The sequence below is a fragment of the Anoplopoma fimbria genome, chromosome 3 (assembly GCF_027596085.1).
Source record: "Anoplopoma fimbria isolate UVic2021 breed Golden Eagle Sablefish chromosome 3, Afim_UVic_2022, whole genome shotgun sequence".
Taxonomy (NCBI): Eukaryota; Metazoa; Chordata; class Actinopteri; order Perciformes; family Anoplopomatidae; genus Anoplopoma; species Anoplopoma fimbria.
The window spans coordinates 25,473,211-25,489,076 of NC_072451.1; the positions used below are offsets into that span (position 1 = coordinate 25,473,211).

The following is a 15,866-nucleotide window of genomic DNA, read 5'->3' on the forward strand; positions in this document are numbered from 1 at the left end:
CTGGTGCCAACACAACAGATCTAACTAACCGAACTCGTCACATTTCCACCTTATCATTCTGACTGAAAGCAGGACATATTTTAGAGGTAAAAGTAGAAGTAGAAGAAGAAGAAGCGCCTGCCGGTGCTGGGCCATGCATGCTGTCCTAACCCCTGAGTTAGAGGCGTCTGATGGATTAACACAGACGCACACACACACACAGACAGCAAAGGCCCATGCTCCGCCACCAACACTGCAGCCAGGTGTTAACCCACGTGACTGCAGATAAAGCCGGCAGGCATTAGTGCTAATCCCGCCCTGATCTTTGGAATATGTCCCTATTACCTCCCCAAGCACTCTCTAGCTGTCCCCAGGCCTCCTGATGCTCACTTAAGAGGGAAAAGACAAGACAAGGCCTCTCTTGGACTCCCTAATGCACATTGTTTTCTTGGAACAACACAGTAGGTGATTTTCCCACTGTTTGTTGTGCTCCTCTGTTATCTATTCAGTACAGGTATTTATGGGGTGTGTTCAGAGTAGCAAAGAGACAGCCGGTCACATAGGTGGAGCTGATCTAGAACACAGCGTGATAATAATGTTCTGTAGCTAGAGGCCCCGGGTTGTGCAGAGGCAAATACACATGGTTAGACCTGCGGACATTTCTAGATATCAGAAAGCAGGAGTATTATGTAAACTGGATTATCTAGTGTTATGTGAGGGTGCTACTGGGAGAGTTAGTGCGTCCTGGAAGTGAAGTGGGTGTCTGGACAACAAGGGAAGGTTAGACTTTGTATGGATATGTACACAGGCCTGTGTCATATGATTTGGGCAAAGTGAAACCACGCAAGTGTTCCTGGTGTGTGTTTATGGTATGTGTGAGTCACAGCGAGGGAGAGTGAGTAAGTGAGTGAGACAGAACAGGCTGTATTTAGGGAATGTATAGTCGCAAATTCTACAGAGTGGTGAGACATAAAAGTTGGTATCTGCTTTTTTCCAGTACAAAGACGCTCTTCATTCATTCTTTTTCTGTGATCTTCTCTCGCTGTAATCTTGTCACGCTGGTCAAGATCCAAGCAAGCTGACAAGAAGGCCCCCCCTGTCTGCCGGCTCCATTCAAAAGTGTTAACCACAGACGCCCCTTATCCCCATTTTGACAGATCTATAGTTCATCTTTCTTAGGCTGTGGCATTCTGTTGAGTGTCTCCTTCTGGCATGGGAGGGAGGGGAGGACACGAGTGCCATGCTGCTGTAATTACATTACTGCCAGCTTAGCAATGCCATCGCAGACAACCCAATTATTCCTCAGAAACATCAGTTTTCTTGTGTCATTTGAAATAATGAGATCTTTGAGCTTGGTTGAGGATCGGGGCTCCAACTGTACGATGCATGCGTTGGAGGATACATAATGTCTCAGGAATGGCTTTGACAGACGGAGGAACTTTTTGCAGAGCAGCTCACTTTAATGGTTTGCCTCAAAAATCTTAATGATCCTCTGGGACTGTTTTCACTCTGCTGGTAGCTCTTCAGGTGACACAAGGCTGACGGTTAACATCAGATGTAGACCTACTATTTCTTAAATAGCTCACATTCACTCTCACTAGAAACACAAAATCCGAATGAAAACTTTCATGCATGCGAGCTTTGTTTGTCTTTTCTTCCTGTGAATAAACTATATTTTCTTGTAGACGTATACAATTGGAGCGGCCTTCACATCTCCACAGTCAGTGAGGGCCAGACATGTTTTGCCTGTGTAGGAGCTGTTTTAGTTGTCTTTGCGACTCATCTGCACTTTTATGTCTCAGTTTGAGGATGGCTTTTCCTTCTGCTGGAGGGTCCTCTGGGGGTCCATAATATCCTCTTCGTTGTTGCTCTGTTTGCTGGAAAACAGCAGCATTTGTCCTCTCAGGAAGTGGACTGCTCATTCATGTCTTTCCGTTGCTCTCCTAAGAAAACACTGGTGCCCCTTCCCCCATCAATATACGTATATTTATGTCCATGACAGTGGGGGGGCCAGTGGAAGATATTAAATGTCTCTTCTTATTAATCATCGGCGACCATCTGACCAGGCTACAGAATGCTCCTTGGCACTTTTATTGGCGCCAATCGACTGCAGATGGGACTAATGTGTTTCTGAGTGGAGTAATTATGACAATCAAAGAGTCTTCAGGACATGAGATTGGTGTTTGATGACCAGGCTTTGTCCAGTGTTTGAGGGACTGAGACATCGGAGGACTTATCTGTTCTTTACAAGCTAATTATCTTATCTAGATGAGCAACAGAGCTAACAGGCCACAGACATTGATTTATCACATCCGTGTGAAACTGCTAACTCCGTAGCTGAGTAATTGTCCCAAACTGACCTATTAATAACATAAGAAAACAATGATCTCATTCTTGGTCATATATCACAACAAACTGGCTCATTTAAAATTTAAACTTTAACAAATTTAAGAGCAGGGGCAGCAGGTTTTCTGTTGTTAGGGGTTGGTTTTGAACCAACAGCAACGAAATGAGACTTTCCATAGAGACTTCTATCTGTCATGTCTGGTGCTTAAATACGAACGTGAGAAACGAACATCAGACATGCTGTATAGCCGTGCACCCAGTAACATTCTGCAGCAGCCGCGGCTCCACATTGACTGTGTCGAATGAGGTTGTTAGCTGAAATGTTTGACTTTCAAGTGAATAACATTCTACCCCTTCATTGTGTGGAGGCAGCTTACCACGTCAAACTCATATGGAATTATGAGTGATGAGTCAAGCTTTGACTGATATGACTGGTTATACCTGTTTATACGCTGTTTATACCACTGCAACTCATGTGTGCAACGTTTTTGAATGTTCCCCTCTGCGGTGTCCAAAACAGTTAGACACTCTCAATTTGCATATAGTTCTTCCTTTTTGTTTTACTTACTTTTTGCAAAAAGGTTAAGTTCAACCAGAAAACCAAATATTCCTAAACTTTTGTGATTTTTGGTTTCTATGCTAAACTCCACAAAGATATGTGACATTTTGTCCCATTGTAAACACAGCCTGTATATACACTAAAGAATCCAGTCTGGCAAAACACTTTGTGAGGCTGGTCTGGATTTGCTGTTAGTCACTGCCAGTATACCGTTTCCGGCTCTGGGGAAATGTTTTGCTCACTGGTGACATGATATGAAAAATACAAAGAAGTGAGGTTGTAAAACTCCTCAAATACCTGCGGCATGACACCAAGAAGGGAGCAAACATAAGATATAACTCCTGCAAATTGAGTTTTTGTGGCTGCTGTGGTGCAGTGTCTATTGAAAGGGATGGGCGGTATAAGATAAATGGATGTACAAACACATGTTCACTCAGGCCTCATCATACATAGCATTGTAAATAGGTGTGGTTCCTGTAAAGGAAGGAATGGATTTCCCTTCTCTAACAGGCTGGTTCAGGAACGTTTACTTCTGCAAAGAAAACATATTTTTCTTCAGAAATGAAGAGAAGATTAGGTATTTTTCAAAGCTATACACAAACTTTTAAAAGGTTTAGAGGCTTAAGGTGTTGCAGATCTAATACAGCTTGTCTTCAGTTCAAATAGGAAATTGGAGTTATTTTTTCTCCTTTTCAGGCAGCCGCGATTAAACAAACACTGCATTCTTATATGTCAGCAGGAGATGTCAACCTTGCGAATCATGAACCCACTTAGAGTGAAAATGAGCTGACAGCAGAATCAGAAAAAATAAACTGACTGTTAAATAAAAAGCCCTGGTGAGAGAAGTGGATCCAGGGGAAGGTCAAAGAAAAGTGATGGCATGGAAGATAACAATTTAAGCATTGTTCTCCATGCTTTAATGTGACATGTTGAGGAGATTGTTCACATGATTGAAGGTGTGACTGTTTGAACATGTCTGACGTTTGTCTATTTCACCTCTTCCAACAGAGTTTCAATGCTCCTCCACGTTCTAAGATGAAGTTATGGAAAGGTGCTACTTTTGCCTTCATGCTCTGTGGCGCAGCCCTGTCCATCCTCCTAGTTAAAAACATGGCCACTATCGGACAGTTCAAACCTAAGACGAAATACCAGTACACATCTTCATCCTCATCAAGACCGACGTCATCCTCGCAATCAACACCCAAGACCTCACAGCCATCAGCATCAACAGCCGAGTCGACAGTGTTGTCCCGGCAGATGGGTGGTCCTCATCGGAGAATCCGCTCAGCAGACGAGATGAACTCTCTCCTCTCAGAGTGTAAGATAAACTGTTATTGTCTTCCTTCATGTCTGGTGTGAGATAAGGTTTCGTCTGAAAGGGTGCCTAGTGTTCAGCCAGGACATTTAGTACCCGACTTTGTTGTTTATAGAGTGGGTTTTAATGTCTCACAGTAACCTTCAGTCAATTAGCACCCCGTAGATTACTGGCTCTGAACCATTCTAACCTTCAGGAGGATGATGTACCTGTTTGTTCGTTTTGGTTTCACACGGCCCATTGAGTGCCATTTGTCAACTTAAGGCTTGTGGGAATTCTAACCCTTGATCGCTGATAGTGATAAGACTGGTTTGTAACTGTCATGGTGTCAGATCAAATAAACGCATGTTCTGCTGTTTGCACAGGTTTCAACTTTTCCTTAACCTGCAGCTGGTGCTATCTCTGTGAATCACTTCTGTTTGTTGTCATAAAATTACACAGAAATCAGATAATCCTACCTGTCTATTTACTTCGTCTCTACCAGTTTCCATGATGTTCCAGAGCTTCACAGAGGGCGAGCTTCAGCATGTGGTCGAGACCTTGCTCGACAGGAAGAGAAGGAAGAGACTGGGTGAAAACCAGGCCCGAAGGACTAAAAGAGCCCGGAGGCCTAAGCCCTGCTCTTTGAGGGAGCTGGAGCTGACTGTGAGTGAACTGGGTCTCGGCTACGAGAGCGACGAGACAGTGATGCTGCGCTACTGCAGTGGCAAATGCTTGGCCCACCGGCACAACTACGACATCACCATGGAGCACATGATGCGGACTGGCTTCAAGAAGAAGGGTCGCAAGGACAAGGTAGCCAATGGGCCCTGCTGCCGACCCAACGCTTTCGAAAAGGACTTTTCCTTCCTGGACAACAACAGCCGCTATCACACGATACGAAATATCTCAGCGAAGAGCTGTGGGTGTGTATGACCCAGAGAAATGGACTTCTTCATGCTGCTCTCTGCCTCTGTTGGAAGAGTTGAACATGAATGCTGTTGAAAGACAAACTATGGAATATAAACTCCAGAAAGAGAGGAAAGTATGGGAATATGTTTAAGGCTGCTCCACGGCGGCCTTTTTGTGACAGGCAGACTTGACTTGTTTTGGGCGTCTGTCAATGCAAATTGGAGCTGGATCACATGGATCAGAAAATGACTGTTCATACGAAAAACGTTTTTGTTATCTTTTCTATCTGTCTAGTAACACTGTAAACTGTGGTGCAACAACAATGTAGCAACGTTATGTTTGTGATATTACATATAAGTAGTAGTAGGCTACTTGCAATAGATGAGCCGTGAGGGACTAGACTATTTCTGTTACTACACTTCGTATTTATGCAATTTCATTTCAGGAAGTCCAGTTGTTGTAGTTTACATGATATTAATAGTGACAGTATATCACCTTCCAGGCAAAAGAAAGTGCTTAAAAATCGATTTCAAAGCCGTAAATTAAACTAAATATATATAATTACTCAATGTTTACTTACTAAGTTATGCCAGACTATTGGACCATTGACCTAAATGGATGTCTAGTGATCAGCTGCCTCCAGAAAGTATGTTGACTTAAAGGTGTGTTAAATTGTTGTTATCAGGGGTCATGACCTGTTTCCGTGCATGTATTGCTGTTACTGATTGCAGTGTTATTACACAGGTAAAAGAGTAAGTGTCAATGATAAGAATTTGACGAGGAAAGAAAATCCTTTTCTATAGCTCCAACTTTAATTATTATGTATATTAATGTTGTGTTGATTAACAATGAGGGCCTGTTTCAAAACACATAAATACTCTCTCACTTAAGTAATAGAACATGGGAATTGATCCCATCTGCTCTGCAAAGAATAACTCATCACATGCAAAGAAATTTTCATTTTGAGTCTTTTTATACTTTTCCCAAATAACCCATTATTGTAATTACCCATAATCCTCTGGAATTATGTTCCTTAAAGATATGCCAAAACACACCGAGTCAATTCAACACATGACGAATTCTCAAACTTTTTATAAACATCTACTTTCTCAAGTTCCAGGTGATATAACCTATTTAATACCGTCTCTGGTTGTAATTTATGAGCGTTTACACTTTTAGCTAATCTCAGGCTCAAGTGTGAAAGAGAAAAATGGCTTTAGTGATGTGTAGTGCCATGTGTTTTTTCTCGTTGACAGAAAACTATGACATAGAGTCTAGATCTGGAAATGTGTTTGCACCCATCTATAACACCTACGATCAAAAGCCCACAGCATAGCCTTCTATTGGCCTGTCAAATGCCTCCCCGTTGTATTGCCTGGTAGAGTTTTATAGGAAAATAAGCTGTTTAAGTGAATTATGAAGCATCTTTTTCACCTTTGACAATCTTTAGTTGGTTGAACCCATTGAAACTGTTTGCCTGAAGTATAATAAATTATGTTTTTGTTTTGTTTTTCCTGAGGAGGTCCAGTGTGGGACGTGGATGCGGTGCATCTTTATTGTAGTTTATATTGTATTTATTTGGGAAGTAAATTATGGTCTTGCATATTTATTTAGATTATCACACAGAAACGGGACAGCTTATTATCATTAAGCAACTGTGCCAAAAAATGTTTTATCCAACATTCTATATTGACTGCTGAATAAACATAATTTCAGAGGTATGGATGTCTATCATTTCTCCTAAACTATCAATTTTTGAGTGTCAAATATTCTGTACTCAGATCGTTTTTAAAATGAATAAATACTTAAATAAAATGATAAAACACTTAAAATGTGATATGCCGTTAATAATGAGATAAACTAGTTTAATAAAGAGATCCCTGTGAGGGAAGTTAACAATCAAATTACAAATAAACCATGTAGCACCTTTTGTCATGCTAATAGCTAAAGAGTTTCTCGATAATGCGGGTCACTTAGGTGAGGTTCTGAAACCATCTATTATACAGCAGCTCAGCAGCCCATGTGCTGAACAGCAGTGATGACATAAGCTTATACAACAGGCCTTTTGACCAGACAGTTTGATCTCTCTGGCTGGCAGGAACAAACAGCAGGGAGGTGATTTATGTGACAGCTACTTGTCTCAAATGTGTGTTAATCTGCAGCTGAAAATAGTCCCCAACAAATGTACTATTTTTGTACTTTTATATGGTAGGCCCACCTAATTTCAGATTGATAATAATGATAATATTTTCTCACTTAACCCTGTGCATAGCCATGCATAAAGTTTTGATTTTCAGATATCTGCCACTTGGATTTCTGCCTGCATCCCAATAAAATGGAGGTACATTTGATTTGTTTGTGCCTGTTCAACATTGGAAATAACACTGAAAAAAAACCCAAAAAACATTATGTCCTTTGTATAAACACAGAGGTATCACTACCTGATAATCAAACTGAGTTGCATTTTCATTTCCACTTTATTAATCAATCTTATCTTGTTCACGTTAGCTGTTTCCACAAGAATCGACTTACAACTTTTCCCTTATTCCTGCCAATGTTATTTTCACTTGACTCAGCCCAGTGAGCATTTTTAATAGACGTCTAAAAATGGTTCAAAAGTGAAAGTTTGTTCAACGTCTATTAGACGTTTAGACACATTTAGACGTGATTTGCAATAGTGCATTTGTAATCCTCTACGTTGTGCTATTAATGTTATATCATCATTTTAGAGGCTTACTATGAAACCACATCCACGTTTCTCAGTTGAAAGCCAATATTGAAATTCACGTCTAAATATGGTCTAAACGTGAACGTCTAATAGACGTCTACAAATAGACGTTGATTAAACTTTCACTTTTGAACCACTTTTAGACGTCTTTTAGACATAAACATCTTTTAAACGTCTTTTCAACCTCAAAATGCTCACAGTAAAATATGTAGCAATTAAACACTTAGTCATAGTAACACATTAACAGTTTACAGGACAAATAAGACCATCTGACACAGGCAACAATTCATTTGTTTTTATTCATACAACTACAATGAAATTGAAAAAAGCACACAACAGAATCTCGGTTTTTTCTTTAAATGTGGTTGTCAAAGCCTCCAGGAGCCGGTTTCAGGTGATCTGACATATTTCAGATGTCTGTAAATTAAACAAGAATTATAAAAACATATTAACTATTGAACCAGTCTGTTCACCGGTGACCATAGCCGTTTTTTTAAACGGAAACATGCTCACTGGCAAAAAATACTTTATATTGTTTATAAGTTGTTCTGACCGTCTTCATGTTTTACATTCATTTGTTTTACTCAATTACTCCCCATTTAAACTGTGTACAGCCCCACTAGCTCTCTGTAATGTATTTAAATGTAAAATGGCCTAAAACTCACTTTATATCAATGAGCTACAGCGACAGCCCATAAACACATTAATACTTTCTTATTTCAGAGTAATGTATAAAAATGAGCGGATCACGACGTCCTAGAAGCTTCTTTTAGCAACAAACAGTCCATAAAGTCCGATATTTCCGACTTTTTATGTGAAACATTAAATGCGTTGAATACTTTACATAAATACTATAATATATATAATATGTAAATATCGTCTCTCTTACAGCCTTACGTTACAACAGAACACATTATCAACCAAATGGTGTTTTGTGACATGTTGAAGTTGTAACCATGTTTTAGCCGGTTGAAAAGACGTCTAAAAGAGGTCTATAGATGTTTAGACCCGATTTCAACCAGTTTTAGACCAGATTTAGACGTCTAAATCTGGTCTGGTGCTCACTGGGAGAAGTTATGGTGGTAGTTTCTTGCAGTAATGTTATGATTGTGCGACAATCAAAGAAATATGCAGATTTATACGTTTGGGATTGTTTTGCACCAATTTCTGTCACCTTTTTTTCAGGCTGTGGCACCTTTGTCCCACCTACTAAACTCTGATTGTCTTGGTGGGTTTTCTAACCAGTGAAAAGTATTTAAGCGTCGTCTTTGAGTACAACAACAGATTGTTTTGAATATCTGAAATAATCAGTTCAATGGGAAGATATTTAGAGGTCTGAAACACTTGGATTAGGGTAGGAAATTATGAATCAAGACCAAAAAACAAAGAAGTTAAGTGTTGACATTCAAACGTCATACAGATGAATTGTAGAAAATGCTTATTTCTCCACTAAGGGACAAATTAGCAGAGCAGGAGCTAACAGCCACAACACATCTTGAATTTGGACATGAGGGCATAACTTTTGATTTTTTTCCAAGGATAAACTCATTTGGCATGTCATAGCAGGTAAAGCACTTGTGTAATTGATAGCATTCATTGCAGCTGCATTCCTCTCGCTTGTCTGATCCAGGGCCCAGATATTTTTCATACTGACTCAGTGACATGGCTCACTGGGATACCTAAGGGAACAAAGGCATAATGAATCTAATTATTATATTAGTTAAACCTGTGATTTCCCTGTCAAAAGTCAAAATGTCTTCTGTGAAAAACCTCTGTTATTGCTGTTGCTATTGAAATGTGCTCGCTGATATCATTAACCGGGAGGCAGCAGAGGAGGCGTGTTTAGGGGATGTGGTTTAATCAGAAACTCTAACAACAATTCATGACAACTCCTTAGATACACTGGTAATCATATTTCATAATATACAACAGTGTTTAAGTATCTGAGCAGGAACTTTGCAAGTCAGAACATTAAACACATTGAAAGTGGAGTGAGAGGGTTCTCACGTGATTGCAGCAATATATACAGTATAGTATTTGGAAATAGGCTTTTCATGTAGAGGTAATTCAAGAACAGTATTTGTTTGAAGTAGATGCTGGTCCTACAGATGCCTGCTCTGACATGGAGCAGGCATTCTGAAGCAGAATGTATACTGAATGTCTAGTGAAAAGTAGTGGTGCTAAAGCGCAGTATTTCTGGAGGAGGGTTTGCTCTCTCTGGCCCACCCATGCTAAACATCTGGACACTGGATTGAACTTTAGATGTAAGTTACCTTCAATTATTTTTTTCTCCTGAGTAGCAGTTATATCAAGAGGGAAATGTTAAGCTCTTCCTGGTTTATGTTTGCATGAAGACTAAGTGCTTGTTAACAAAATCCGAGAACAGGACAGTCAACACAACTTTCGCAACTTCCTGCACAGTTCCAATGAGGCAACACCACCTCTTGGAGTTTATACTATGGCTGCAGGCATTTGGAGGCAACACAGAAGTCAGCTTGGGTTATACTAGTTTAGAGTCGATTAGAGGCAGTTCACACAGAATGATGTGGCTGATGGATGGCCGGGGGTGACTGTTGTATTTTTGTGAGTGAAAAAATAGTCTTTTTCCCTTTGGGCTTTATTTTTTTGCCAAGTGGAGCACATGTTTTATGTTTTCATGGACTGTGATTTACTGTATTTACTACAGCTGTGGAGAGAAATTACTTCAACAGTTTGTATTTTGAGCAATTCCTATTCTAAACCCAACTACAGGAATAACAGCGGTACATGACCCTCACATCAAAGAGTAAGGCCCTTTAACATTTGGATGCAATGAAATCCAATATATGCAAGAATTTCCAAAAAAGGGACGACTTTTGCTCCAGTTACAAGAGCAAAGAGAAAGATTTCCCAACAGATTGTATTTACATCATTTCTTGGTATTTTTTTATACTTGGAGCACACAAAATATGCTTAAAATGTTTACAACAGCAATAAAAGGGGAACCACTTTATCTCTAATATAAACAGATATTTCCGCTAGTTGCCACTGCAGTAAATGGTCTTCGACCGAAACGTCTACACACCCACAGCAAAGAACTGCGGGACCTAAGGGAAGGAAAAATAGTTAATGAAAGCAACACTTGCGAGAAAATAAAAGTGCATTATAACATGTGGCATCCATTTTGATCACAAAATGTGATTCATCAAGAGGAATTTGTACCACGCATGGACTGTGGTTTGACATTTTCAAATATAAAAATCATTACAGCTATTTGTTTTTTCCTGACATATTTTTCACAGGGTGATAATGACTGTATGGCTTTGGGCCAGCGGGAGTTAATGAACTCCAAATCGAAAGAAGTGAATCTCTTTGCCAGATAGGGATTTAAACTGACCAGAGGAGCTGTTTAGCAAGAATAAAGTAACTCACGTCACCTGTTATCATCTCCTTATCTAATCTGCTCAAACTTAAAAATGATATGTGTTTGCAGATTTAAAGGAAAACCCTCAATATTCATGTCAACATTGTAGCGTGTTGGAGGATAATAGTGTTGGTGTATACAAGACATCTGTTATTGATAACAGCACTGACAAGGTCTACAATAAACATGCCAAAGTATTACAACCTCCTCCCATGTCCAGCTGCAGCATGTTGGTGAGTTCAGACATCTTTAGCAGGACGGAGGATTCAGCGGTGGCTCTGGAGGACTCAACCACTGCTGCGAGCAGGTGTTTCTCCTCTTCCTGAACAACTCTGAACTCTCTTTTGGCGCAAATGCCTAATTGTTACATTAGGCATTTGCGCATTACATTTTTATACAAGATTGCTTTGAGGGAGAAAATGGGAGGTCATGAATGCATCACTTTATAATAGAGCTGGACTGTTGACTCCTCTTATTCATTCATAATTCATGTGCATTTCGCATCCATGAATATTTAAAACCTTCAAACCTAAATAACCATTAATAATTCACTGATATTATATAACTGGTGATTGAAAAAGATGACATTGCATGAATACAGTTTGTGTTTCAGAAAAGAACCATTCAATGGCCATTTCGACAAATGATGAATGACTCTCGACGTGTAAACGTGTTTAAACATAGTCTGGTGGTCCAGAGGGCTGCTGCTGGTGGTGCTGCTACAGTGCTGTAGCTTTCTGAATGGTGGTTTGAGTTTGAGGGGTTGGTTCTGCCGGAGCAAAGGCTGCTTACTTTTGCAGTGTTGTCTCCAAATAGATATTGAGTTGCACCATCTCTGCAGATGAAAAGAATGATGGCCATTCTGTGAGCAGGATGGCGTGCGTTTGGCTAAACAGAGACTCTTGTGTTTTGCTGTCCTGGCTCTTTGCAAACACTCTCACTTGACTCTTCTTGATGGTCCATGTGGTTGTAGAGATGCTGCTGATAGCTGTCATTGTGGAGAGCTGTTTGCGCATTTAGCAGATGGGTACATTGTTTAAAGAAACAGTAACAATGGCATTGATAGTACGCAGAGACATTTGTAGTGGGGTTGACACAGTTTTCCTGGCCTCAGGATATCCCTTTCTCTCTGTGTGGTCATGTTGTTGTTAAGTGTTTTTTCCTATTATGTCATTGGTTCCCATGTGAATCATTTCATGCTCCACACCTTGAAACTTTTGACCTACTCCCTTCTCTTTGCCTTTCTTTATATTAGGGCTCCACCGTTCAAACACTGCACAACCAGAAGGGTAAAAAGTAAAATGCTTTTGATTTGAGTCAGATATAAAAATGTCTGTGCATGCTAGGATGTTTATTTTTCTGTGTTGGTGGGTGTGTGAGTGTTTGTAGTATCCATGAGTGTTTTACAGGGGTTTTGGGGTGGGGTAATGATTGGGAGTGGCAGGATTTGATGGAATGGGGGGATTAGAGGGTGAGGAGGGCAAAGTGGGGCATGGTGTAGAGCTAGAAGGCCCAAGGAAGCAATGATCCTGCAGCTAAACTTACTCGCTCCAACATGCAGCTTCTACCCCCTGTTCCACCACATGCACTTTATTATTGAATGCTTACATTAGATCTGAGTGTACACATCCTTCCTGTGCTTATATTTAATGTTGTTGACCTGGATCCAGGATTCAAATAAACCCTGTTTATTCTGCTTGCATGCTGTGTCACAAATAACACTAATTAGCTAGCTGAGAATACACATTTGTTTTTAATTATGATTTCAAAACAAAATACTCCACAAAATGTGGTTTGTTTATTTAGCCTAGTAGTAATTTACATGTGCTGTGTGAATGGAATCAGATAGGAGAGTTAAAGGAGTGACAGGGTTGACTGATGATTTATTCCTCCCCTCCTTTCTTATTTGTCCCATCTGATGGTTGACAGTACAGCTAGAACACAGACCTATTAGGACGCTAAGGGTGTGATGTGGCTGAAATCATTTTAGTGTGAATTTTGATTCAACTGTCTTCATACAATAAAAGATTTACGGCACAATTATATCACCTACAGTTTTATACTGTCATTATAATTAAAATCATCATGAACCCTCTGAACAAGAGTTCCCTAACTGCCTGTATCTGCTCGGTTCCCCGTTTCCTCTCCAACATGTTCAAAGCACTCGGAGCGATGAAACGTCTGTCGAGCTGTGATTTATACACTTTAGTATTTTGAAATTGTTAAATCAATCATGCAGTATGAGGGCATATTATTAGGTATTTAGTGATTTATTTTCACATGACAGCTCCCCCTTGTGGAATAACAAAATAATGACAATAAAAAAACATTGCAACTTAATTGGGGTTACTGTAGGCCATATTCAAATGTGATGGATGAATATGGTGATCTATTAAAAGAACTGTCCATTTAAATGAAAATCCATTGAATAAAATAAAATAACAAATGATTTGTTGAAGAATAATACAATCAATAGTGTTTTTTGTTATCTATACTACATCGCAGGTGCTTTTTCTAGACTGACTGGGGGTTGTGAAGGAATCATATCGACGTCCTTTACTTGAACAAAAGTATTTGTATTACAATGTAATATGAATACTACAAAACAAATAAAAGACCTGCATTTGAAATATTGCTCAAGTAAAAGTACAGAAGTATGAACAGCAAATTGTGCTTGCACTGGCACAATGGCTGTGTCTTTGTTATATTAAATGTATTAGCATATTGGATTATTCTTACTGATGCATTAATCTGTAAGCATAATATTAATGTTGCAGCTGGTCTGGGTTTGGTGGTTTTGTGTCTTAGACTCATTAAAGGCATCCAGCTCACCTGTGGCAAACCTTTTTGAAAACAAAGAAGATGGCTGACCTCATGTCTATTCCTTATCTCTCCAGTAGTTTATCTGTGTATGTAATATGTAAGTTTCCTTTGGTTTAAATTCATTCATGCCAGCTTTAATAGTTTATGATTTATTTGCTGTACTGATTTATGTTTCGGTAGGGATACAGTTATTGTCCATTCTAAAGTTTACACAGTAATCATGTTTGAAGTGAAATTTCCTTTGTTGGATTAATAAATATTGACATTAGATATTATGACATATAGATTAATAGCACTTGTTATCCTTATACTATGAATAAAGACTCAACTCCTGTCTTTGCTTCTCTGTCCTAACAGACAAGCCTTTGAGTTGGTAATAATCCTGGAACCAGACTAATCGCAGATCATATCAGTATCCTTTAAAACAATATATTCAATACCGTCTGTAAGTAAATACCTTTATTTTATCTTCAAATAAATGTAGTTGAGGAAAATGAACAATATTTGCCATTGATATGTATTAAAGTGGATGCATAAAACTGAGGCTCTGATCATTATAGTTGAGACTCTGCTGTAGTGAAGCATATCCCCAAGTAAACTTGCCCTTAATCAAATAACAAACCAGCTGACTCACAATGAATATGTGCCCTTTGGGTCCCATGAACGTGTAGGATCCCTCTTCAATTGGAAGGAGAAATATCAAAGTATAAGAATGCACTGTGGTTATAGTTCAATCTGAAATGGATATAAATTGGAAAGAAAATACAAGAAGTCTTTTCAAAATATACATAAAGCTTTTTACAACAGAGAAAGCAGTTAATAATGTAATAATTCTTTGAAATACATGACATCTATTTTTTGTCTTTCTGTGCATTTTGCTTTATTTTGTTGTCGTCAGTCAAATCTTTTCAGGCCGTAAGTGTGGAAACATAATAATTTGTTCTTGCTGTCTCTGTTCAGTGTCCCCAGACTCCGGTGATGGTGTGGTACCATATCTGGCTGTTGAGTAATTTATTTATAAGATGAGGCTATACTGTAATCCACATCATGCTAACTCATTATAATAATACATAATTCATTCCTGTAAGTAATCTTTACTTTATTTGTAAAACATTCCCTTCCTGGAATAGGATGTTACTTTTAAATAGCGCATAGCAGAAATAGTCATGCTGCAACTATTCTTATTTCCCCAACTCTGTAAAGAGATAAATGGCACAAATAAAGAATCATATTAATGTGAGATCATATAGATGTTACTCTGGTTTTGATGATTTTCTTTGACACCTGTTGTTTATCCAAGTCACTCGGATATTGGATGGATATTTATCTCGGTTCACTGATATATAAACATTCCTCCCACTTCTCCATCAGAGCAGTCCACAAATGATTAACTTGAAAGTATTTGCATCGCTGTTTTATATCAACTTCCCCCTCTTAAATTATGCCACTCAAACATGACTCCTTAAAGTGTTGCCAAAACTTCCCACCTTGACTAGAACTACATGACTCATTTAGAGATCTGCCATTTGTAAACATGCTTCAGCTCACTGGGGATAACCGTTAATAACATAATGACGTCTGAGGCAGCAATTTTAATTTTTCACTCCCCTTTAAAGCCCAGAGTTAACAACATAGTTGACAGTGTGAAGAAGAGGAATGTGGTTAGTGTTAACAGGTGTTATATGTTCTCTGTAAGGAATTCTTAAAAGGAGCCATTTGAGTAATGACAAGAGGTTAATTCCTGAGCCACTGACATTTTTAACAATGCATATTAGGTGCTTCTTATTCTGACATCATGACATGTATAGGCTTGACAGTTGTC

The 15,866-nt window shown here is 39.1% G+C and overlaps 1 protein-coding gene and 1 long non-coding RNA gene across 2 annotated transcripts; both read left to right on the forward strand.

Moving 5' to 3' along the window:
- Positions 1-3,919: 3,919 nt before the first annotated feature.
- LOC129089367 (neurturin) lies at positions 3,920-5,114 on the forward strand. The gene is made up of 2 exons (XM_054596782.1): positions 3,920-4,202; positions 4,684-5,114. Exons 1-2 carry the CDS (start codon positions 3,920-3,922, stop codon positions 5,112-5,114), a joined length of 714 nt encoding a protein of 237 aa, XP_054452757.1.
- Positions 5,115-14,073: 8,959 nt separating this feature from the next.
- Positions 14,074-14,749, forward strand: LOC129110703 (uncharacterized). Its single transcript, XR_008532285.1, has 3 exons — positions 14,074-14,141; positions 14,402-14,456; positions 14,670-14,749. It is a non-coding gene; the product is annotated as an uncharacterized LOC129110703 (long non-coding RNA).
- The last annotated feature ends 1,117 nt before the right edge of the window (positions 14,750-15,866 follow it).